The sequence below is a fragment of the Rhincodon typus genome, chromosome 20, assembly GCF_021869965.1.
Source record: "Rhincodon typus isolate 14 chromosome 20, sRhiTyp1.1, whole genome shotgun sequence".
Taxonomy (NCBI): domain Eukaryota; kingdom Metazoa; phylum Chordata; class Chondrichthyes; order Orectolobiformes; family Rhincodontidae; genus Rhincodon; species Rhincodon typus.
Window position 1 is genome coordinate 38,776,112 of NC_063351.1, and position 24,712 is coordinate 38,800,823.

Sequence of the window (24,712 nt, forward strand, 5' to 3'; positions counted from 1 at the left end):
GGTCTAGACCCTACTTCAGAAAATTCTGAAGGGTCTAGACCCGAAATGTCAGCTTTCCTGCTCCTCTGATGCTGCTTGGCCCGCTGTGTTCATCCAGCTCGACACCTTGTTATCTCATGGTAACAGAACACCCAGGTTTATTCATTACTTAGGAAAGCACGTGTTGCAATTTGAATGGAGAAAGAGCAGTCTTCAATTCTTGCTTGAACTTCTGTTGATAATGAAAAAAGCTGACAGAATGACTAGCTGATCTGATCTTTTTTGAAAAAAAAGCAAAGCTCAATTAAATTTTACATTACTTGATATAATGCAACAAGCAGCTTCACATTGTACACAATAATCAAATTTAGTGCAGACCAAAGATACCACAAATAAAGATTGTGAGAAATGAACAGTGATACAAGCAGTTAAATAAAATGCAACATTAGCCAACATCTGGAGGAGTTTAGCACATTGATAGATTTCCTATTGCAACTGCTTCAAGGACTGAGCTCCCTTTCCTGTCACAGTTTCATGTAAACAATCCGTTAAAGTATTTATAGCAAGCTGGCACATCTCATTTCCTCAATTTCAAGCACAGCCCTAAGCTGTACAACATTCTCAACATGTACACTGATCTAGATTTTCAAGTTTGCAGACAACACTAAGCAGGGTGGGAGGATGAAATACGAGAAGGACACAGATTTAGTGAGTTTTGGACAATTGAGCGAGTAGGCAAACGCATGGCGGATGAAGTTATCCATTTTGGTAGCAAAAACAAGAAGACAGATTATTTGAATGGCAATAAATTGGGACTTCGGGAGGTACAAGCCCTGGGTGTTATTGTACATCAGTCACAAAGTAAAACATGTGCAACAGGCAGCAAATGGTTTGTACGCAAATCTTCTCACTGTGATAACAACAAGGTTAACATGCTGCAATTATACAGGGTCTTGCTGGGACCACATCTAGAGTATTGCTTTCAGTTTCGATCACCTTATCTAAGGAAGGATGCTCTGGCTATGGAAGAGATTTGCCAACCTGATTTTTGGAATAGCAACACTGATATATGAAGCGAGACTGTATCAGTTAGGACTACACTCCCTAGAATTTAGAATAAGGAGTCGTCTCAGAAACCTATAAAATTCTAACAGGACTGACAGAGTAAACATAGGATATTCCCATTGACTACTTGTTCTGGACTCTCTGGTCACAGTCCAGGGATATTGGGTAGGCCACTTAGAACTGAAGTGAGAAATTTCCTTAACTGGAGAGTACAGAGTCTGTGGAATTCTCTCAAAGGATACGGGGAGAAAGCAGGAACAGGTTACTGATTTGGATGATCAGTTATGATCATTTTAGATGTTTTAGCAAGCACGAAAGGGTCAAATAGAAATATAGAAAATAGAAGGAGTTGGCGATGTTATCTTATACAGAAAGACTTTTGTTAGTCTGAGTATCAGAGGATTACTGAGGCAACCAATAAATTCACGGTGACATGCAATGGCAAGTACCTGACAATTTACAAGGGCAGTGCATCATCTTCCTTCCACAAAACAAATGAAAAATGTGAACAGAAAAAGAACTGTCTCCTAGTTATCAGCAACTTTTGACTGTTATACCCTGATTCTTGGCAGTGTTGGTGATAGCTCTGGAAACCAGCACCTCCCACCCCACCAACAAGGCGTTCAGACATACTTTTGCTACTATAGCCAAGGCATAGCCCACCCACATATCTATTTTCTAGAAGTTGAGAGATAGTACATAGAAGCACAAACCTTGGCTTACTTTTTTCTCTCCCTGTCACATTAGGATCAAAGGTCATGGTCATGCCAGCTAAATCTGATTAGGTCTAATGTCCAAGACACTAGATGGAATCTGCTAGGGGCCTGAACAATGTGAGCAATGGCAAGAAATCTGGGAGTGTTGTGGTAGAAGTCCAGCAAGGCCTTTCTCAATGTTGGGAGTGACTAGTTACATTTTCCAACTAAGTTCCAGACATTAAGTCTTTGCTTGGCAGCAGCAAGATGCTTATTAAAGGGGACAATTGCATGTTATCAGCCTCATTAATTACATATCACACCTCATAACATGCAGCTTCCAACTGCTTGTTCCTCCAACCTGGACATCCAGCAAAAATATCTCAATGCACACTATTCACTGACACTGGAATCTGACACCTGCCAGCTTTACAGGACCTTTGTGCCACCTCTGAGCCACTCACAGGATGCTTTTGCAATTTAAAGCTGCACTTCATTCTGCACTGGTAACTAGTTCTGAAACAGGGCTACAAGGATACTTTGCACACAGGTTACAGAAACTGGGCTCACATATTGGATCAGTCTGCATTTCAGAGCTACTGACTTGTTCTCTTAGTACTCACTCACCTTGAGATAACCCTGATGCTCACAGCATCTCTGCCTTGCTGCACTTCGTCGACGGCTATACATACCTATACAATACAGTGACCAAGATGAGTATCTCAAGAAGCCTATTGGAAACAGAAGAGTGCTGTTTGATTGCATTTGTTTAAAGAAAACTGCTGACTAGTGAGTAGGATTAGTACTCCTAGTCTTTTAATTTAAAGTAAAAAGTATTTGAGTTAAGGTCTCCAGTCATTTTTACCCCTTTTTGTTAAGAGGTTTTTAAGTGTTTGTACCAAACATCGAAATAAAAACACTAAATTGTTCAGAGCAGGAATTCTTTAAAAATGGAGAGAATAAGGAAACTAGACTGCTTTCATTCCTAACTGAACATGCAATTGAGTTTGCGTGTCAGGTGATTTGCTGCAACTGCAACATATGGGAGCTGCAAGACACTAAGACAATTCAGTGACCGGATTTGTAGCAAGTGATAAATAGGCTTGCAAAGCAAAAGGATAAGCAGCATTGCACAGCAACCATTCGGATGATACACAGATTGAGACAAAAAAGGCAGAAACTGTACAAACTTAAGAAAGCAGAAAATAGGGTCAAAAGGGGAAATAAATGGTAGAAAAGGCACAAAAAAAAGCTCTTCACTTGAATACATGTAATATTGGAACCTAATAAATTAACTGAAGCAAAATGGAGTTTAATGGATATGATCTTATAGCCATTACATAAACATGGTTACAAGGAAATCAAAACTCGGAAGCAAATATTCAGAGGTACATGGCTTTTAAAAAGACAGGAAGGAAAAAGGTCATAGGGTAGCTTCTTCAATTCCAAGACAAGCAAAGATTTAAAAAGGATCCAAGAGGTAAGCTTTTTCACAGAGGGCGTTGCGTATATGGAACAAGCAGTCAAAGGAAGTGATGGAAGAAGGTACAATTACATTTAAAAGGCATCTGGATGGATATAATGAATCTGAAGGGTTTAGAGGGATATGGGCCAAACGTTAGCAAATGGGGCTAGGTCAGATTGGGGTGTCTTGCAGACACAGATGAGTTGAACTGAAGAGTCATACAGCACGGACACAGAGTCACAGGGTCGAAGTCTGATAGCAGGAAATGATCTAGGATCGTATAATGTAGAATTCACATGGTGGGAGGCAAGAAAATAACAAGAGGAAAACAATTCTGGTCTACAATAGAACTTCAAGAGAATTGGGGCAGAGACAATAAAGGAGAAGGTGCCAAGGAAGCTGAAAGGTCTGAAGGTGCACAAATCCCCCAAACTGAATGGACTACACCCAGGGTTCTGAAAGAGATAGCAGAGGCATTGGTTGGTGATCTTTCAGTAATCACTGGAGTCAGGGAGGGCCCCAGGATATGGTGAAACAGCTAACAAATAAACCCTTGCTTAAGAAGGGGGAAATTATAGGCCAATTAGCCTGATTTCAATTGTTGGTAAGATTTGAGAGTCCCTTATTAAGGATGAGATTGTGGTGTACTTAGAAATGCATGGTAAAACAGGGTTGAGTTAGCAAATCTTTGTCAGGCATGACCACCTATCAGCAATCCGTTAGAATTCTTTAAAGAGGTGACACAAAACGTAGGCAAAGGAGAACCAATAGGCATGATTTATTTGGATTTCCATAATACCTTTGGCAGGATGCCACATAGGAGGTTGCTAAATAAGAGTCCACTGTTGGAGCAAGGTACTGGCGTGGATAGAAGATTGGCCGACTGGCAAAAGGCAGAGACTGGGGATAAAGGGATCTTGCTCAGGATGGAATCCAGGTGACTAGTGAAGTTCTACAGGGGTCAGTGTTAGGACCACAATCATTCACATAAAACTTTAGCGATCTGGATGAAGGAACAGAAGATATTATTGCCAAGTGGACACAAAGATAGTGGAGGGACAGGTAGTGTTGAGGAAGCAAGAAGCAGCAGGACTCAGAGAGGCTAGGAAAGTGGGCAAAGAAGTGGCAGACAGAAAAAGTGGAAAGATGTTAGGTTAATCACTTTGGTAGGAAGGAGAGAGGCATGAAATATTTTCTAAATGCAAAAATGCTTTGGAAATCTGAAATACACAGGAATTTAAGAGTCCCAGTTCAGGATTCTCTTAGGGTTAACATGAAGGAACAGTGGACAGTTAGAAAGGCAAATACAATGTTAGCAAACATAGGTCAGAGACAACTATGCTAAACTTAAATATAGATAATCACACAGGAATGAGGTCAGAATTGGTTGGAGTGTATTGGAAAAAAGTTTTAGCAGGAATTATGACCGAGAAAGAATAGCAGACATTTAAGAAATAGCTCACAATGTATAGCAAAGATATATCCCAGTGAGGAAGGATTCTAGAATGGGATAAACCAACTATAATTAAAGGAAGTTAAGGAGAAGATCAAATTGAAGAAAGAGAAAACAACATAAAATGTGGTAAAGATTAGTGGTAAGCCAAAGGACTGGGAAAATCTTAAAAGCCAACAGATGACTAAAAAAAAGGGAACAAACAAACTGAGGGCAAACTAGCAAGAAACATTATATATTTAAAGAAACTCTTGCTGTCCTTTTCTTAAAAAAGGGAAAGAGAAGGGCAAAATTGAACACATTATCTACAAGGCTGAGGCTCAGGAAATAATAATGGGGAACCTGGAAAGGGAAGGGAGTTAAATGAATATTTTGCATTAGCCTGCACAGTAGTTCACACAAATAGCATTCCAAAAATACTAAATAAACAAGGAGCTAAAAAGAAAGAGAGTGTGCATGTGTTTGTGCGCGTGTGGGAGCGGGGTAAAAGAAGGGAAAGAACAAATACAATAATTATCACTAGCAAAACTAATGAAGCTAAAAGCCATCATGTCCCCTGGACCCGATGGGGTGCATGTTGCATCCTGAGATATTAAAGAAAGTAGCTGCTGAGATAGTGGCTATGCTGGCAGTAATCTTCCAAGAATCTTTATATTAGGGAAATCCCAGAGAATTAGAAAACTGCCAGTGCAACATGCTTATTCAAAAAGCAAGGGAGGGAGACAAAATAAATCTAACTATAAGCCATGTGGCTTAACACAGAAAAACGTGAGTCAATTATAAAGGAAGTAACAGCATTTAGAAATACATAACTGAATGGGAAATTACGCCTGACAAATTTATGAATGAATTTATTGTCACGGGTATCTGACAGTAAGAATCCAATAAAATACAGTGAAAAGCTTTCCTTTGTCGCCACGATCTGGCGCCATTTTGAATAATTTACAATAGGGAAAAAAGATCTAGCTGTAAAGAGAATCCATCAGTCCTGTACCAGCTTATCACCATCAACAGTGCCTGCCTTGGCATCCCTCTTCCACCGCTCCGCTGCTGTCTACACCGGACCTAAAGTCACCAATTTTCAGGTGCCATCTTTCAACCCTGGGCCAATATGCCTCTGCCACCAATTCACTGCTGGACCAACCAACGTTGGAGTCACATCTCTCGCCACTGGGCCTATCTTGATGCCACTGTGATGCCGTTCCAATGCTTCGCCACCAATGCCAGATCCAACCAAAGTCACCAATTCTTAGGCACTATCTTTCACAGCTGGGCCTACCTTGCCTCTGCCAATGCAGCAGCCACCAATTCTGATGTCAGATGCTGTGGTCACCCCAGAAAAGTAAGGAAGGGCTCATTAGGTCCACGCTGGGCCCTCACCACTGCCATCCAAGCTCGGAACAAGAGATAAGTAATAGTATAGAAAGAAAACAAAATTAGAATTCCTTGAAGTAGTAACAGGCAAGATAGATAACAAGGGAACCTGTAGATGCAAAATATTTAGATTTCTAAATGGTGTTTAACAAGATACTACATACAAGGCTGCTTAATAAGATAAGATTCCATGGTGTTGAGGTAGTATATTAGCATGGAATTGGGATTAGCTAACTGATAGAAGACAGAGTTGGGATAAGTAGATCATTTTCAGGATGGCAACCGGTACCGAGGAGTGCCACAGGGATCATGTTAGGGTCATGATTTACATATATTAATGACTGGGCGGAGAGAAATGAACGTACAATAGCAAGGTTTGCAGAAGACACAATAGTAGGTAGGAAGACAAATGGTGAGTATGACAGAACCTACAGAGCTCAAAAAATACTTTGCAGATGGAACATAATGCGGAAGAATAGGAGATTATACACTTCAGTAGGAGGAATAGGGGAGCTGAGTCTTACTTAAATAGAGAAAGACTGCAGGAGAGAGGGATCTGGGGGCCTTCGTGCATAAATCACAAAAATTTAGTTTACAAGTTTAGCAGATAATAGGGAAGGCAAATGGAATAATGGTCATCATTCCCTTTGATAAAGGAGCATAAAAAGTAGAGAAGTCTTTCTAAAACTATACAAAGCACAGGTCAGACCATAGCTGAAATACTCTGACTAGTTCTAATCCCTTTATCTAAGGAAATACTCAATGACCTTCAAACTTGCCCCGGTGGTTCTTAACCAGATTTTTAAAAATAACAAATACCAAGACATCAGGTTGAGATAGTAAGAACTGCCAATGCTGGAATCAGAGATAACACAGTGTGGAGCTGGAGGAGCACAGCAGGCAGCATCGGAGGAGCAGGAAAGTTGACGTTTCGGGTCTAGACCCTTCTTCAGAAAATGGGGAAGGGAGCTCTGAAAAAAAAAAAAAGAGAGAGGCGGAGTGGGGCTGGGGAAGGGAGGTGGGATGGTGATAGGCGAGTGCAGGTAGGCAGTGGTAGGGATTGGTCAGTGAGGTGGGAGGAGCGGATAGGTGGGAGGATGGACATGATGGATAGATGGACAGGTTGTGTCAGGTCAAGGAGGCAGGGATGAAAGGGAGGGTTGGTCATGGGATGAGGCCGGAGGTGGGGAGATTTTGAAACTGATAAAGTCCACACTGAGACCATTGGGTTATAGGCTCCCAAAAGCAGAATGAGGTGCTGCTCCTCCAGCTTCCAGGTGGCAGTGTGACACTGGAGGAGCCCCAGGATGGACATGTCGCCCAGGGAGTGGGAGGGGGAGTTCAAATGGCTCGTGACTGGAAGGTGTTGTCATTTGTCACAAGCAGAGCACACGTGCTCTACAAAGCGGTCTCCAAGACTCTGCTTGGTCTCACCGATGTAGAGGAGGCAACATTGGGAGCAGCTGATGCAATAGGCCACATTTACACATGTGCAGGTGAACCTCTGTATGATGTGAAAGGTTTTTTTGTCTCCTTGGATGGAGGTGTAGGGGCCGGTGTAGCACTTCCTGCTGTTGCAGGGAAAGGTGCCAGGGAGGTGGGGCTAGTGGGGAGAGTGGAGCAGACGAGGAAGTCACAGAGAGAGCAGTCCCCGCGGATGGCAGATAGGGATGGAGAGGGAAAAAATATCTTTGGTTGTGGGGTCAGATTGCAGGTGAAGGAAGTGACAGAGAATGATACGTTGAATACGGAGGTTAGTGGGATGATACATGAAGACAAGGGGGATTCTGTCTTTGTTTTTGTTGCGGGGAGGGTATGTGAGGGCAGAGGTGCAGGAAATGCAAGAGATGCGGTCAAGAGCATTTTCAAGCTCTGAAGGGGTGGATGTTGCAGTCCTTGAAATAAGAGGCCACCTGGGATGTTCGGAAGTGGAACGCCCCATCTTGGGAGCAGACGCGGCAGAGGCAGAGGAATTGGGAGTGAGGGATCACATTCTTGCAGGAAGTTGCGTGAGAGGAGGCGTAGTCTAGGTAGCTGTGGGAGTCAGTGGGCTTGAAATAGATATCGGTTACTAGGCGGTCACCAGAGATAACAACACCTTCCAGTCACAACTCATTTCAACTCCCCCTCCCACTCCCTGGGCAACATGTCCATCCTGGGCCTCCAGTGTCACAATGATGCCACCCGGAAACAGGAGGAGCAGCACCTCATATTCTGCCTTGGGAGCCTACAACCTATGGTCTCAATGTAGACTTTACCAGTTTCAAAATCTCCCCACCGTTGGCCTCATCCCATGACCCAACCCCCTCTCTCACCCCTGCCTCCTTGACCTGACAACCTGTCCATCCTCTCTCCCACCTACTCGTTCCTCCCACCTCACTGACCAATCCCCACCACTGCCGACCTGCACTCACCTATCACCATCCCACCTACCTTCCCCAGCTCTCTCTATTTATTTTGGAGCTCCCTTCCCCCACTCCCCTCCCCCATTTCTGAAGAAGTGTCCTGACCCGAAATGTCAACTTTCCTGCTCCTCTGATGCTGCCTGGCCTGCTGTGCTCCTCCAGCTCCACATTGTTATCCCAGATATCAGGTTGATAGCTTAAAAGAATTTACTGTTTATTAATAAAGTAGCAGAGCAAGAGAAACACATAGACAAACAGACAGACATAGTTAAAGGATATATCAAAAGAAACAAAGAAATGAGATCTAAATGGGTAGTTCACTTAAGGAGGCTCCACAATACATAACATCACAGACACATAGGATTGCAGATGCTGGAGAATCCGAGACAACAAGGTGCAGGGCTGGTGTTGGAGGGGATTCTTAAAGACAGGATTTACCTGCATTTGGAAAGGCAAGGACTGATTAGGGATATTCAGCATGGTTCTTTGAGGAAAAGAATGTCTTACAGACTTGATTGAGATTTTTAATGAAGTAATCAAAAAGATTGATGATAGCAAAGTGGTAGACATGGTTTACTTGGACTTTAGTAAAGCCTTTGAGGCTCCACATGGTAGACTAATTAGTAAAGTTAAATCACATGGGATTCCGTGTGAGCTTGCCAATTGGATGCAAAATTGGCTTTATGATAGAAGACAGAGGGGAGCGATGGAGGGTTGTTTTTAAGACTGGAAGCCTGTGACCAGCGGTGTTCCACAGGGATCAGTACTGTGTCCACTTTTGTTTGTCATTTACATATGATATTTGGATGAGAATACAGGAGACATGGTTAGTAAGTTTGCAGGTGACACCAAAATTGGTGGCATAGTGGACAGTAAGGGTTATCTAAGATTACAAAAGGAGGTCTTGATCAACTGGATCAATGGGCTGAGGAGCGGCAGTCAGAGTTATATTTGGATAAGTGTGAGGCATTGCATTTTTGTCAAACAAACAAGGGCAGGACTTATACAATTAATGGCAGGGCCCTCAGTGGTGTTGTAGAACAGAGAGAGCTAGGGGTTCACATACATAATTCTTTGAAATTTGCGTCACAGGTAGATAGGTGGATGGCAAGACGTTTAGTATGCTTGCCTTCATTGGTCAGACCTTTGGGTATCGGAGTTGGGACGTCAAATTGAGGTTGTACAGGAGTTGGCGAAGCCTCTTCTTCAGTACCGTATACAGGTCTGGTCACTCTGCTGTAGGAATGATATTATTAAACTGGAGAGGGCTCAAAATGTTGCCGGGAACGGAGGGCTTGAGGCTTTCATTAGAGCATAGGAGGTTGAGGGGTGACCTTAGAGTTTATAAAATCATGAGGGGCACAGATAAGGTGTATGAAAAAGGCCTTTTCCCTAGGGTGGGGGAGTTGAAAATTAGGGCTCTTTTTTTAGGGTGAGAGATATTTAAAAAGGACATGAGGGGCAAATTTTTTTAAAAAAAAAAAGAGGAGTTCGTGTGTGGAATGAACTGGCAGAGAAATGCAGGTGCAGTTACAACATTTAAAAGAAATTTGGATAAGTTCACGAATAGGAAAGTTTGGGAGGGATTTAGGCCAAGAGCAAGCAGGCAGGACTAGTTTAGTTTGGGATCTTAGTAGACACGGACTGGTTGGACCGAAGGGTCTGTTTCCCTGCTGGATGACTATAATTCTATGCGATTAACAAGTTTGACTTATTCAGTCTATAGATTTAAATTCCACCAGCTGCCATGGAGAGATCTGAACCCACATCCCCAAAACATTAGTCTTGGCCTCTGAACTACGAGTCTAGTGACAGTGCATTATCATCTCCCACTTCTCAAATTTCCTTCTCAAAATATAAAAGCAGCCAGTGCCAACAGATAGTCTTAAAAATTCTCAACAGCAGCAAATTGCATCCCAATGTATCCCACCCCTCCTGCCTAATCATTAATGATAAATATAGCTAAAATTTATAAATTTTGCATGTTTTGAGCAACATTTACATCAGAGGCTTTTGGAGTGAACTTTGTTCAAAATCACATTTAAAAACAGAAAGGGTCTTGGATTTATAAACTAGCTTTAACAACCACCGGATGTCTCAAAGCACTATTCAGCAAATTAAATACTTTTAAAGTGTAGTCACTATTGTAAATGTAGGAAGGTAAAGGGGTCAGTCAAAGGCTGAAAAAGTTTTCACCTTTGCTGTCTCAGGCATCTTCAGCATCTGTTGGCAGAACAAGATCAATAACTCATATCATGACACATGTGAATCCCATCAGCATAGGCTCAATGTTATACCTCCTTAGACTCATCCACTTTCAGCAGATGGATGATGACCACAAAAGATTTCTGCAAGGTGAAGTGGCCATTGGGTTATAATCACTTAAGCATATACCTTCACTATGGAGACACCTAAAAGCAAGATAATGGAAATTGACATCGACAACTGGGAGACAGTTGCTGAAGGCCATGCGCTCTGAAGTTGACGATTTGTAAAGGTCGCTGGAGGTCGCAAGCAGAAACAGAGTTCAATTGGCCAAGAAAAAAAAAAGGGACCAGAGAAAACAAAAAGGTAGAGAATCGTGGGATAACAAGGTGTACAGCTGGATGAACACAGAATCGTGTTCCTTTCCAGCCCACTGTCTTCCTCTGCAGCAAATGTGCCATGTCAGAGTGAGGCTCAATTGACAAGGTCTAATTGAGTTAACCATCATAACACAAACCATAATCTTACAAAATGAAAGGCTGTTACAGACAAAATTTATGTTGAGATAGTTGTTGAGCGCAGAATGTTCTGCTGAGAGAAAAGACAAATTACTGCACACTAAATATTTAAAAACAATATACCACATTTACTGCTCCTTGTACACTTCCCACATGGGGATCAAGTTCATTTAAAAAGCGGGCTATATTTTTAAAAGCAGTGAAACCTAAAGTGTTGACGTTTGTAGAGACTTGAGTGCTTTCATATGAGGAGCACAAAGATGACATGCAGATACAATGGAATGTTTCCATCAAATAAAGTGGACCTACAGGATAAAAATCTTAAAATTCAATCCCATCCCATAATCATGAACAAAATGACGACTGACTTTTTGTTGCAAAGAAACCCTTACGTAATGCAAATCTGCAACAGCTATCCATCTTGGAAAAGCAAATTATTCAAATAAATAAAGTAATAGGTGAGAATAAACAGCTCAGTTGTCATCAGATTCAAGGTTGATGTTGCTTCAGAATTTTACATAAAGCTGGACTTTAAGATCTGATAACACCTGCTGAATTGTCTCCACAAGATGATAAATTATCTGCCATTTCCCTGATCTGTTATTAATTCCCCAGCTGCATTCTGTTAAAGCCTAGGGTAAATTTCTTGACAATTAGCTTCTATAATCAATTTTCTCCCTCTACTAGCTTTTTATCACTTTTTCCTTTATCAACTTTTGTTGACACTGGCTGGTGTTTAAGACACTCCATCCTGATTTTAAGCAGCATTGCAAGGCTACTTAAAAAAAAAATCAAATACCACCCTCAACTTAAGTGAACCATGGATGGATCTTTCTTGCAGAGTTTTGCTTTTCAGTGATATGTATTTTGATTGAACATTAGAAGTGGTTCTTTAAAAACGTTTCCCATTGCTCATTTACTGCCAAAGCTTTTAGTTTATTTAACAAGTTAACCTTAGCTGGTTCACACACCCGCCCCCCCATTTAATTGGCTTTGCTTAAATTTAAGATTCCAGTTTATAAAAACAGTGTCACTTTCAAAATTAACAATTTACTCATGTGACTCGGCCAATGTTGTCTATTTCATATGATGCAGGCAAGGATGCCCCAAGGCATGGTATAATGGCAAAACCATGCAGATGCTATGGCAACAGATGAATGGACACTGCGCAACATTGCCAGACAGGATGTGCCCTCCCAGTGGAGGGGCGCTACAGTGCTCAAGGACATTTAGCCTCATATCTTCAGGTAAATGTTGTCCAAGGCGGGCTTCGGGATACACAACACAGAGTCGCGCGAACAGAGGCTGATAGCCAGGTTCGGTATCCATGAGGACAGCCTCAACCAGGATCTTAGATTCGTATCACACTACAGGTGACCTCAGCACACCACACAAAAATCTATGGGGTGAATTTGCAATTGCAGATACATTCTATTTTGTTCAAAAAGCACACAGTTTGTAGACAGTCAGTCAATGCAGCATTTTATAAATTCTTACTTTGGAAATAAAACCAGACTGACTCCAAGTTGATACACGGCCAGATTCTAAACAAGGCCTCACACCTAAAATGCATTTTCTGACCTGGGATGTCACCTCTGGTCATCCCAGTGATAAAACCCCTCAGTTATCTCAGGGCAGTGACTTGAAAAAAATTCTGGAATTTGCATATTAAATTCTTTCTAACTGATTAAAGATTTAGCAGCCATCTTTGTTTGTTCAACACATTCACATCAGTTCTATGACCCTTTGATCTTTTGCTTATAAAAGCTGTGTCTAATGCCACCTCTCTCACTGACACCCAAAGGAATGAGACTCTGAAAGCTTGCGTCTTCAAATAAAACTGTTGGGACTATAACCTGGTGTCATGTGATTTTGGACCCTGTCTACCACAGTCCAACACCATCACCTCCACTTCATGGCTACTTAGCAACAACTTGCTTGTTGACATCCACTTTGTATTCCACCAGGATCACCCAGCTCCAGACCTCATTACAGCCCTGATTCAAGCATGGACAAAAAGCTGAATTCCAGAGGCAAGGAAAGGCTAACAGGTCTTGACATCAAGGAGCCCTAGGAAAGCTTGAGTCAATGGGAACAAGTGGGAAAACACTCCATTGGTTGAAGTCATGCCTAACACAAATGAAGGGAGATGGTTGTGGTTGTTGGAGGTCAGTCAATTCAGCTCCAGGACATGTCTGCAGGAGTTCCTTAGAATAACCCAACCATCTACAGCTGCTTCTTCAATGACCTTCCCTCCAGCATAGGTCAGAAATGGAAATGTTCACCAATGATTGCACAACGTTCAGCACCATTCGCAACTTCTCATACTGGAGCAGTCCACGTTCAAATGCAACAAGACCTGCACAATATCCAGGCCGGAGGTGAAAAGGTGGCAAGTACATGGACTCCACAGAAATGGCAGACAATGACCATCTCCAATAAAAGATAATCTCAGCACTGCCCCTCGACATTCAATGGCATTACTATCACTAAATCCCCTACTAACAACATTCCGATGTTACCATTGACTAGGAACTCACTGAACTAGCCATAAAATACAGTGGCTACAAGAGCAGGTCATATGCTAGGAACACTGCAGCGAGTAAGTCACCGCATGACAACCCAAAGTCTTGTCCACTATCTAAAAATCAGAAGTCAGAAATGTGATGGAATAGCCCCACTTACCTGGATTAGTGCAACTCCAACAACATTCAAGATGCTTGACACCATTCAGAACCAAAACTGCCTGCTTCAGTAGCGCTACATGCACAAACATCCACTTCTTCCAGCAACAATGCTCTGTAGCAGCAGTGTATACACTGAATGTTGCGGAGTCAAAATCCTGGAATTCCCTCCCTAACAGCATTGTGGGTCTACCCACAGCATACGGACTAAAGTGGTTCAAGAAGGCAGCTCACCAACACCTTCTCAAAAGCCACTAGGGACTGCCAATAACAGCCACACCCCATAATTGAATTAATAAAAAAGACAAAGTTAACCATGCTTCAATACACAATAGAGGATAGCTGGATTTCTAGTCTGTTCCATAGCTTACTGATAGAAGAAACTAATGAAATTGGTCACAAATTGGAGCTTTCTAAAGGGTGGAAATTTATTTTCTTTCAGATACCAATGAATATTAAACAAAAGACAGGTAAGTGGATCAAATTAAGCAGTCTTCTCCAGTTTCTAGTGCCAGAATTAGGCAAAGTGGTGTATCGCACCGGTCAGCCTGACGTCTTATTGCAAGGACTTTAATCTGGGTTGAAAATAATGAAAATAGTGTTCTGCTGAAAGGTATGTTCAGATAATCCGCATCTGCTAGACTGATCAGAAAATGCATTTGTTTTGTATTTTATACACAAGTATGTAAAGATGAAGTAGGACCTCTCTGGTGCTCTGGTTACGTCCCTACCTCTGAGCCAGAAGGCCTGGGTTTAAATCCCACCTGCACCAGAGATGTATCATAACATCACTGCATGGGTTGATTTAAAAAAAAACGGTGAGGCACTTTAAAGTTCAAGGAGAGAAAGTGCTGTGTAAACACATGTTCATTTTGTATTTCACACAAAATGGATTTAAGCGTAACGAAGCATAACAAATGTCATTTATCAGATAGATCAAGTTTTGGAATACAGCAGAAAGAAGTATTAGATATTGTCCCAGATTTTGCAGCATCTGATTGCGATTATAAGGAACATTCACTCTAGCAGAGGTTCCTTACAAACCCATATGCAGTGAGTAGATTCAGAACTTGGCACATTTACATTGCAGCTGAACAGGCTATTTGTTTTGCTACAAAGCCAATAGTCCAACATGTACAGAAATGCTTACCTCATGAAGGGCAATGAACTGTACATTACTGTAAATCATGGTTTTGGAGTTTCCAGGGAACTTATTTAGGCTAAGTTATCAAAGTAAGGCCACAGATCGCGTTCAGGAAATTATCTGGTTTGCACAGCGAACCTTTAAACATCAATTTCAGAACACAGTCTGTTTGAAGACTACATTCAGTCTTCAAAATTTTCCACTTTTCAAAGCTACCAAATATGCAGATTATTGGAAACAAAAAAATCAAACTGACAACTGATTTTTAAATAAATGCCTTGGAGTCCAGTTTACATATGCAACCAGCCAGCTCAAAGCATATTTGAAATCTCAGGCCCTTCAAGTCCCATTGGGAAAAGGGCAACAGACAGCTGGTAGGCAGTCGCAGCTCAATGTAGAAGATTGTACAGAATAATACTTTGAAGTTAAAAGAAATAAAAATTACAATAAAGGCAGTTTGTTCTAGAAATGTGTTTGCAGTGCAAGTTACATTCAAGAATTAAACAATGTTCCAAAAAGTTAGGTTAAAAATGCGCACGTTTGTAACAATCACATAAATGCAGCAGGCAACACAGAAGTGGTGCATTAAATGCAGCGTCATATTGAATTAAAATTGAAAACCAATACACCACTCTTGCACAAGTTTCAACCAGTCATTTGGTAGTGTAAAAGTTGAATAATGCTGAAAAGCAGAGAGAGACATTGTGCTGAAGTTTTTCAGCTTGGACTCATCAGGATAAGTGCAAAAATTCCAAGTTTAAAAACGATCGTAAATTTATACAATAGGTGAAAAATGATGCTGAATAATCAGCGAGTCATCTCAAATTGGCCTAGACATTGCCACAGGGAAAGTAACAAGGAGTTAAAGACACCAAGACACCAGGGAATTCACAAAAGACACTTGGCTGGAAATTTTGCTTGATAAAATGCAATTGAATATATACCACTTTCAACACATATAAATTTGCCATGTTACATGTTCAACTGATTAGCCTAAATTAATTATTAGTATAAATAGTAATCTACTTAGTTGTTCAGCAAGTGTTCCATAACTACAGAACCATATCTCCAACAGATGTTTTGCAAGTGCAAACTAAATATGTACAGTATGCATTCTGTATAATACAAGTGAAGGACCATGGGTTTCATTCAATCAGCCAAGCATCAGGACGTACATATTACATACTCAACATTGCACTGGCACAAATTCATGCACAAATGTTTCTCAATTGTGGTGGTTGGCAGATTGCATTTTTGTGTGAAGACGGCATCCTGTGAATGGAAGATCCCTCTTAAGTAGCCCTTGGGGACCATTGTTGACTTACTGGAGAGTTGTGGACCCTGGAGGTGGCTTACTAGTTTAATAGAGGATAAGCACACCCTGTGTTGGGGAAGTGATGTTTGATGATGTAGATGGGAATAATGTTCAGGTTTCCTCCTGCTTCTTCAGTGTTTGGGCTTGGCTTCAGCCTGGGACCGTCGGGGACAGTCAAAAATCAGTAGTGTCTTCACAGATGCTTCTTCACCAGTTTGGGTGATTTTGGGCAAAAGATCCTCAAGTTGGCAGGGATGTTGCGATTGTAAATTTTATTGGAGGTTTTCAGGATGTCCTTGAATCATTTCTTCTGCCATCATGGTAATCACTTACAAAGAAGAAGTTCAGAGTAGAGAGCTTGCTTAAAGAGTCTTGTGTCAAGTTGATGAGGCTATCCAATGCAGCTAATTGACCACAACTAAAGCCTCAGTGCTGGGGATGCTAGCCTGAAAGGGCATTGATAATGGAGTGCCTATCCCGCCATTGGATTTGCAAGATTTTGCAAAAGCATCATTGATGATATTTCTCTAGGGATTTGAGATGTCTGTTGTTTAGTGACTGTCTCCTGAATATACAGGAGGGCGAGCAACATTGCTTGCTGTCAGGCTTGAAGTATTTGTCTACCACCACCTGTGGCGGGGCCTAAACATCATAACAAGATACAAAATGAAGCACAGCAAGATAGCAGACAAAGAAGCATCCCTCCCTGATACGCTCAATGTTTTATGCACTCAGTTTGAGCTGAATGCCAGCAGTGCAGTGTCACCTGCCCCTACAGCCCCGGATGCACCTGTTCCCTCAGTCACCCTTGCAGATGTCAGAACGATTTTCCTGGGAGTCAACCCAAGGAAAGAGATGGGCCCAGACAAAGACCCTGACTGTGCACTTAGATCCTGTGTGGACCAGCCGGCAGAGGTAATCACTGACATCTTCAATTTCTTCCTCCTACTAGCCGAAGTCCCTACCTGCTTCGAGAAGCCCATAATCATCCTAGTACCTAAGAAAGTACATGCAACATGCCTTAATGACTACCACCCAGTGACTCTAACCTCAATAATCATGAATGCTTCGAGAGGCTGGTTATGGCCCATATCAACTCCAGTCTCCCAGGCTACTGATGTAACAGGTCCACAGTGGATGCCATTCCCCTAGGTCTGCACTCATCCCTGGAACACCCAAGTCAGACTCCTGTTCATCGACTACAGCTCTGCCTTCAACACCATTATCCCCTCTAGGCTGACCTCAGAACTGAGAGCTAGGTTCTACCTCTGCCCTCCGCAACTGCATCCTCAGTTTCCTAACCTACTGACTGTCCTACCACTGCTCCTATTTTTTGTTATGTTTCACACTGCTGTTGTGCAGTGACTTTGCAAGTGATTTTTTTTTCCACTCTGAGATTTTCAAGATCCACAGCATGCTACTGGACAACATGGATCATTCTCATTCCTTAGGAACCTCCTCTCTGAAGGACTGCACATGGCCAATGCCTTCAGCATTTCTTCCAGTGTTCCATCAAAATCTCTGCCATTTCAGCAATATTATTTGATTTGATTATTGTCACGTGTGCCTAAGTAGAGTGAAAAGCTTTGTTTGCAAGCATTACAGGCAGATCATAATAAGCAAGGACATACAGATCATAGGGTGAATAAAAACTTGGACAGAGTGAGGCATATAGGTTACATGGCACAGGATGTGTGCGAGGCAAGAATAACATTAACAAGATCAACATTATTTGAAGTTAGGGATTCCATTCAGCTTGTCTAACAATGACCGGGAAGAAGCTGTTCTTGAACCTGCTGGTGCACGTGTTCAAGCTTCTGTATCTTCTGCCTGATGGAACAGGTTGTAGGAGAGCATTACCGGGGTAGAATAGGTCTTTGTTGGCAGCCTTTCTGCGGCAATGAGAGATGTAAATGGAATCCATGGATGGGAAGTTGGCTTCCATGATGGTCTGGGCTGCGCACACAACCTGCTGTTGTTTCTGGGTAGCGCAGGTGCTGTACCAGGTCGTTATGCACTTGGACAATATGCTTTCTGTGGTGCATCAGTAAAGGTTGGTGAGAATGTGCCAAGCTTCCTGAGCTACCTGAGGAAAGAGAGGCGTTGTTGTGCCTTCTTGACTGTCGCATCTACGTGGGAAGTCCAGGACAGATTGTCAGTTATCGTCACTCCTGGAAACTTGATACTCTTGATCCCCTCAACCTCCGCTCCATTGATATAGATGGTAACGTGTTCTTCTCCTTCCTTTCTTTCTGAAATCAATGATCAGTTCTTTAGTTTTGCCGAATTTGAGAGCGTGGTTGTTATCATTACACCACGTTTCAAGCTCTCCATCTCCTTTCTGTATTCTGACTCATTTGATATCTGTCTTACCACAATGGTGTCATCAGCAAACTTCGCCACACAATTGTGGATGTACAGGGAGTACAGCAGAGGGCTGAGAATATATCCTTGGGTGGGCTCCAGTGTTGAGTGTTACCAAGGACAGCAAAGAAGATTATCTTAGAGTACAACCGGACCTTGATCAGATGGGCAAATCAGCTGAGAGGAAGATGAAGTTTAATTTAGATAAATGTGAGGTACTGTGTTTAGGTAGGGCAATTCAGGGCAGCACTTGTATACTTAATGGTAAGGTCCTGGGGAGTGTCACCATACAAAGAGACCTTGGGGTGCAGGCTCATAGTTCCTTGAAAGCAGAGTTGCAGGAAGACAGGGTAGTGAAGAAGGCATTTGGTATGAATACCTTTGTCAGGGCATTGCGTCTCAGAGTTGGGAGGGCATGTGCGGCTATACAGGACATTCATTAGGCCACTACTGGAATACTGCATTCAATTCTGGTCTCTCAACTATAGGAAAGATGTTGTGAAACTTGAAAGGGTTCAGAAAAGATTTACAAAAGGATGCTGCCACAGTTGCAGTGTTTGAGCTATAAGGGAGAGGCTGAATAGTCTGGGGATATTTTCCGTGGAGTGATAGGGGCTGAAGGGTGACCTTATAGAAGTTTATAAAATCATGAGGGGTGGGATTGGGCAAATAGTGAACGTCTTTTCCCAGGACAGGGCAGTCCAAAACTAGACAGCACAGGTTTAAAGTGACAGGGGAAAGATTTAAAAGGGACCTAAGGGGCAACTTCCACACCACCACCCCCGCCCCCCCCAACCCCCGACACACACACACACAGTGGTGCATATATGGAATGAGCTGCCAGAGGAGGTGGACGAGGCTGGTACAACTACAACAACATTTAAAAGCCATCTGGATGGGTATATGAATAGGGAGGATTTAGAGGGATGTGGGCCAAAAGCTGGCGAATGGAACTAGATTAATTTAGAAAAGCTGATCGGCCACGGCAAAGTTGGACCAAAGAGCCCGTTTCTGTGCTGTGCATCTCTATGACTCTATAACAGTAATGCAATCAGAATAGCCACAATTTCACAGGTTACTTTTGATATCTTTGATTTCTGCATCAGGCATGCAATTGAGCTATAGCCCCTACAAGTATGCTATCAAGGCCAATCATATAGCGCAATTGTATAGTATACAGCTATGTGAATCACAACCGGCATACTGACCAGTGAAAGCAGACTTACAGCTGACAGTCATGGAGAACCCATTAACTGATTGCCCGCACTTATATAAAGAAAAGGCAGCGCATGAGAGTACTCCAGTACAATTTGAACTTGTGATGGAGTGCACAAAGGGCAGTCCAATTTGTTAAACATGTTCTTTCCATCCAAACGAACAAGATAGCAGAAGTAGGCCATTTGGCCCCTCAAGCTTACTTTGCATGTTCTCTTTAAGAGAAAAAGAATTAATCTAATTCCACCCTTGGGTACACTGCAAGAGGAATGGAATACAAAAGTAGGAAATTTTACCATAGCTATACAGGGCCATAGTGAGAATATATCTTCAGTACTGCATACATGTTCTCCTTATTTGAGAAAGCATAGAATTTTGTTAAAATGAGTTATTAGAAGTTTAATTTGAATCATTCTTGGGATGGAGCATTTATCTAATATAGAAAAGTTGAACATGATGGGTCTGTACCCATTGGAGTTAAGAACAAGGAGATGTTTTATTAAAACGTGAAATCCTGAGAAGAATTATCTGGGACTATTGGGAGAACATTTCTTCTGGGGGGAGACTAGTTCAAGGCATTTATAAATAAGAGGCTGCCTTTTAAAATGGAGTGGAGTGGAGGAGATTTTTTTTAAAATGACTCGTTTGTTACTTTGTGGAATGGTGTTTCCCAGAAAGCAGTGGAAATTGAGTCAGTGAATCTATTCATGATCGAGTTAAACAGGTGACAGCTAAGGGCTTTTTTTCAGACAAACAGGGAGCAGAAACAGTAAAAGTGGAGTTGAGACTGCAATCAAATCAGGTGATGACCTTACAAATGGCACAGAAAGCTAAAAGAACCAGATGGGACACATGAACAGGAATAGACTATGCTCCTAAGTAAGAAAAGCAGAAATCTGTAGTCCCTGTGGGGGACCAATTACAGTCCTTCTTTGATTCTTGAAAAATGTTCACAATTACACTTTCCAACCATCTAGCCAATTTTGCATGCATACTGCTACTTTCCCTTTTGTGCCACAAGCTCTGCTTTTGCTGACATGCAATTTATGAAAAGCCTTTTGGAAGTCCATGTACACAAAATCAACAACATGACACGCATTTCACCTTTGTTATTTCAGGACGGCACTTTTAAAACAAATCAGTTATGTACTATTCTCTCTTAGCACATCCATGTCGATTTCTGTGAATTGTCCACAGCCTGCAACTGTTAATTTTGCTCCACGTTATAATCTGGGACCAAGCTGATTGACCTGTAATTAGTAGGCATTACATCCATTTTGAACAACTGCAATTCTTCCGATCCTATGACACCAACCATGTATCTAAAAAGTGTTGAAGTATTATGGCCCATTGCAATTTTCTCAACCTCTATCTTACTTCTCAATGTCCCAGAATGCACGTCCTTTTATTGCAGTGCTGGTATGATGGCCAGTATGGCACACCTTCCAACAACTGATGAACCACAGCAAACAGCACATCACACTTCTTTGATTATTTTCAGCAGGCAGTGTTTCACAGTAGTCAAACCAGCCTTGCAAAACTCAGAACATAGTGTTCAACAGTCAATGTTATTCTGTTGCTAAATAAAATTAACTTAATAATCCAAACTGTGCTAAGAATTACAATGGTAACAAATCGAAGATCATCAGTACTGGTAGCATGCTGGAAATTGCATTTATTCACACATATGGGCCTATTATTTCTGGGAAAAATTAACCTCCACGTATTGCACCTTTTGTACAATGAAGAAAGAGCTGTAGAGACAGTTAATCTCAGCTGCATCTCCACGGCAATGCCCTGACGAATCAAAGTTGACTTGCTTGGTGCAATTTAATCAGTTAACTGTCACTGCTGCATCTCCATACAAACCATTAGCGCCCTCTCCTTATGCTGTATATATTGTTCAATTTTCTAAAATAAAGGATTTTAGTAAAGCTTTTGATAAGGTTCCACACGGTAGACTAATTAGTAAAGTTAGATCACATGGAATTCACGGTCAGCTTGCCAGTTGGATAAAAATTAACTTTACAGTAGGAGACAGACGGTGGTGATGGAAGGTTGTTTTTCGATTGGAGGCTTGTGACCAGCAGTGCTTCACAGGGATCAGTACTCGGTCCACTTTTGTCAATTATATAAACGATTTGGACGAGAATATAGGAGACACGGTTAATAAGTTTGCGGATGATGCCAAATTGGTGATATAATAGTTATAATTAGAGTCATACACCACAGAAACAGACCCTTCAGTCCAACTTGTGCGTGTCAACCTGACATCCCAAACTGACCTAGTCCCACGTGCCAGCATTTGGCCCACACACCTCTAAACCCTTTATTTATATACCCTTTAAATGTACTTGTACCCACCTCCACCACTTCCTTTGGCAGCTCATGAGTGGACAGTGAAGAGAGTTACCTAAAATTACAAAGAGATCATGATCAATTGAGCCAATGGGCTGAGGAATAGCAGATGGAGTTTAATTTAGATAAATGCAAGGTATTGCATTTGGTAGAAAAAAAATAAGGGCAGGACCCTGGGTAGTGTTGTAGAACAGAGGGACCCACAGGTTCAGGTACATAATTCTTCCAAATTTGCGCCACAGGTAGACAGGCTCGTTAAGAAGGCATGTAGAACGCTTGCCTTCATTGCTCAGACTGATCAGCACAGGAATTGGGACATTATGTTAAAGTTTTACAGAACGTTGGCAAGGTCTTTTCCGGACTACTGCGTGCAGTTCTGGTCACCATGTTATAAAAAGAATATGGTTAAACTGCAGACGGTTCAGAAAAGATTTACCAGAATGCTGCCAAGAATGAAGGGTTTGAGTTATAAAAATAGACTGGAAAAGTTGGGACTTTTTCCATTGGAGCGTAGGAGATTGAGGTGTGTCCTTATAGATGCTTGTAAAATCATGAAAAGCATTGTTAAGGTGAATAACTAAGGTCTTTTCCCTATGGTGAGAGGGTTCAAACTAGGAGGCATATTTTTAAGGTGACAGGAGAAAGATTTAGTAAGGACACAAGGGTCAACTTTTTACAACACAAAGTGTGCTTAGTGTGTGAAATAAGCTGCCAGAGGAACTGGTGGATGCAGATACAATTGCAATGTTTAAAAGAAGTTTGGATAAGTACATGAATAGGAAAGGTTTGGAGGGATATGGGCCAAACACAGGCAGGTGGGAATAGTTTAGTTTGAGAACATGGTCAGACTAGTTGGATCGAACAGTCGTACAGCATGGAAACAGACTCTAAGACTCTAAAGCAAAATAGTGTGGATGTTGGAAATTTGAAATAAATGCTGGAGAAGCTTAGCTTGTCTGGCAGGGTCTGTTGAGAGAGAAATGGAGAAAGTTCTGTGAAAAAAAGTCTTGGGATTCAAAAAAGTAACTATTTCTCACTCTACAGATGCTGCCATATCTAATGAGTTTCTTCAGGATATTCAGTTTTTAAGCACTTTTCTAAAAAATTTTCTTGCACCTTAGTCCTAATGAGCGCAAGGCAAAACACTTCAACTTCACATCTCTTTTTAGCAATGTTACAGGAAACCTAATAATTACTACTAATTCAGTGCTCTCTATCCCTCTCAATTCTCCATGCACCTTGGTTTCCAAAGTTTAAATTCTTCCTAGCAGCAGTAACAAAATATTATGTAGATGAACAGTTTAAGTATCCAAAACAAATGGTTCCTCTCAATCAAGAATTGTTGATGTCAACTATCACAAATCCTGTATTGGCCAGAACACCCAAGGAGTCTTACTAGGAGGTATTCAAAACCATGAGAGATTTGGATATAGTAGATGGGGAGAAATGGTTTCCACTGCTTGAGAGGCAGGTTCGATGAAGCATGCAAAGTTACAGGAGGCAGTTTGGGGAAATAGCACTAAAGAACTGCTCATTTGACAGGGTAGTGCCAACAAACAATCCAAATAGCACCCCACACCCCTGCAATGGACCAATTCTTGATTCCATATCATTGACTGTATGAGATGAAAAGATCAAGTCCAAGCAATCTATGTGACATGTTTCCACTGGGACAAATACGCAACTGTAACACGAAAACATTATCAAAGTTTTGACAGAATTCCATACTGTAGCAAATACTTTAAACAATAGGAAACAAATCCTTGATGTTGTTACAAGGACAATTTGGGTTAAGACATTACCCAAAAACTATAAAGAAACTGATGGACATCTTTAAAGTGGCTACTCCTTTGAAAGAATTTTAAACTTATCGAGATAATACACAAACAAAAAAGGCATAAAATTTTCAAATCCAAGTAGATAAATGTAATCACCACCAACCTCTCAAGGACAATGAGGGATGGGCAGCAAATGCCGGCACACTCTACCCATGAAACTTTTTAAAAGACCTCAAACTACTAAAGTCAAACACAGATATAATTCACTAGGGAGACTATTTGAATATCATGCCCCGAATGTGGAGCAGTCCGGAGCCAGTCCCCACTCCAGCTGTAGAATGGAGCCTCCCCTATCCCCAACCCTCTACCGCTCCCTGTCCTGAACTCACATAGTGTTTGCTCGGATTCCTCCGTTTCTCCACATCCTGTACCCGCACATCCATCGCCACGCGGCCCGGGGGCTGCATCTTTTTGGTGCCTCCGCTTACACACGGCGTTCGGCTCAGAAAGTGCGGTCTCCCGGCCCCCACCCCCCGCACCAGGTCGTTGCCCGTCGCTCCGCCACAGGTTCCCGCTCGTTGCCAGTCACTCCTCCCGCCCCCCACACGCTACCGGTCACTCCTCCCCCACCCCCAAATGGGTCGCTTTCCCGGTATCCGCTCGGTGCTTCGTGCGCGCTCCCAGTATCGTCTTTT

General features: G+C 42.0%; 1 protein-coding gene across 2 annotated transcripts in view; it reads right to left on the minus strand.

Moving 5' to 3' along the window:
* sh3pxd2aa (SH3 and PX domains 2Aa) overlaps window positions 1-24,485 on the minus strand; it is a 282,467-nt gene extending 257,982 nt beyond the window's left edge. For both annotated transcript variants that reach the window (XM_048608736.1, XM_048608735.1), the window contains exon 1: window positions 24,407-24,485. In XM_048608736.1, the coding sequence (XP_048464693.1) occupies window positions 24,407-24,484 (78 nt within the window). In that variant the 5' untranslated portion in view covers window position 24,485. The remainder of the gene's footprint in view (window positions 1-24,406) is intronic.
* Window positions 24,486-24,712: the final 227 nt, after the last annotated feature.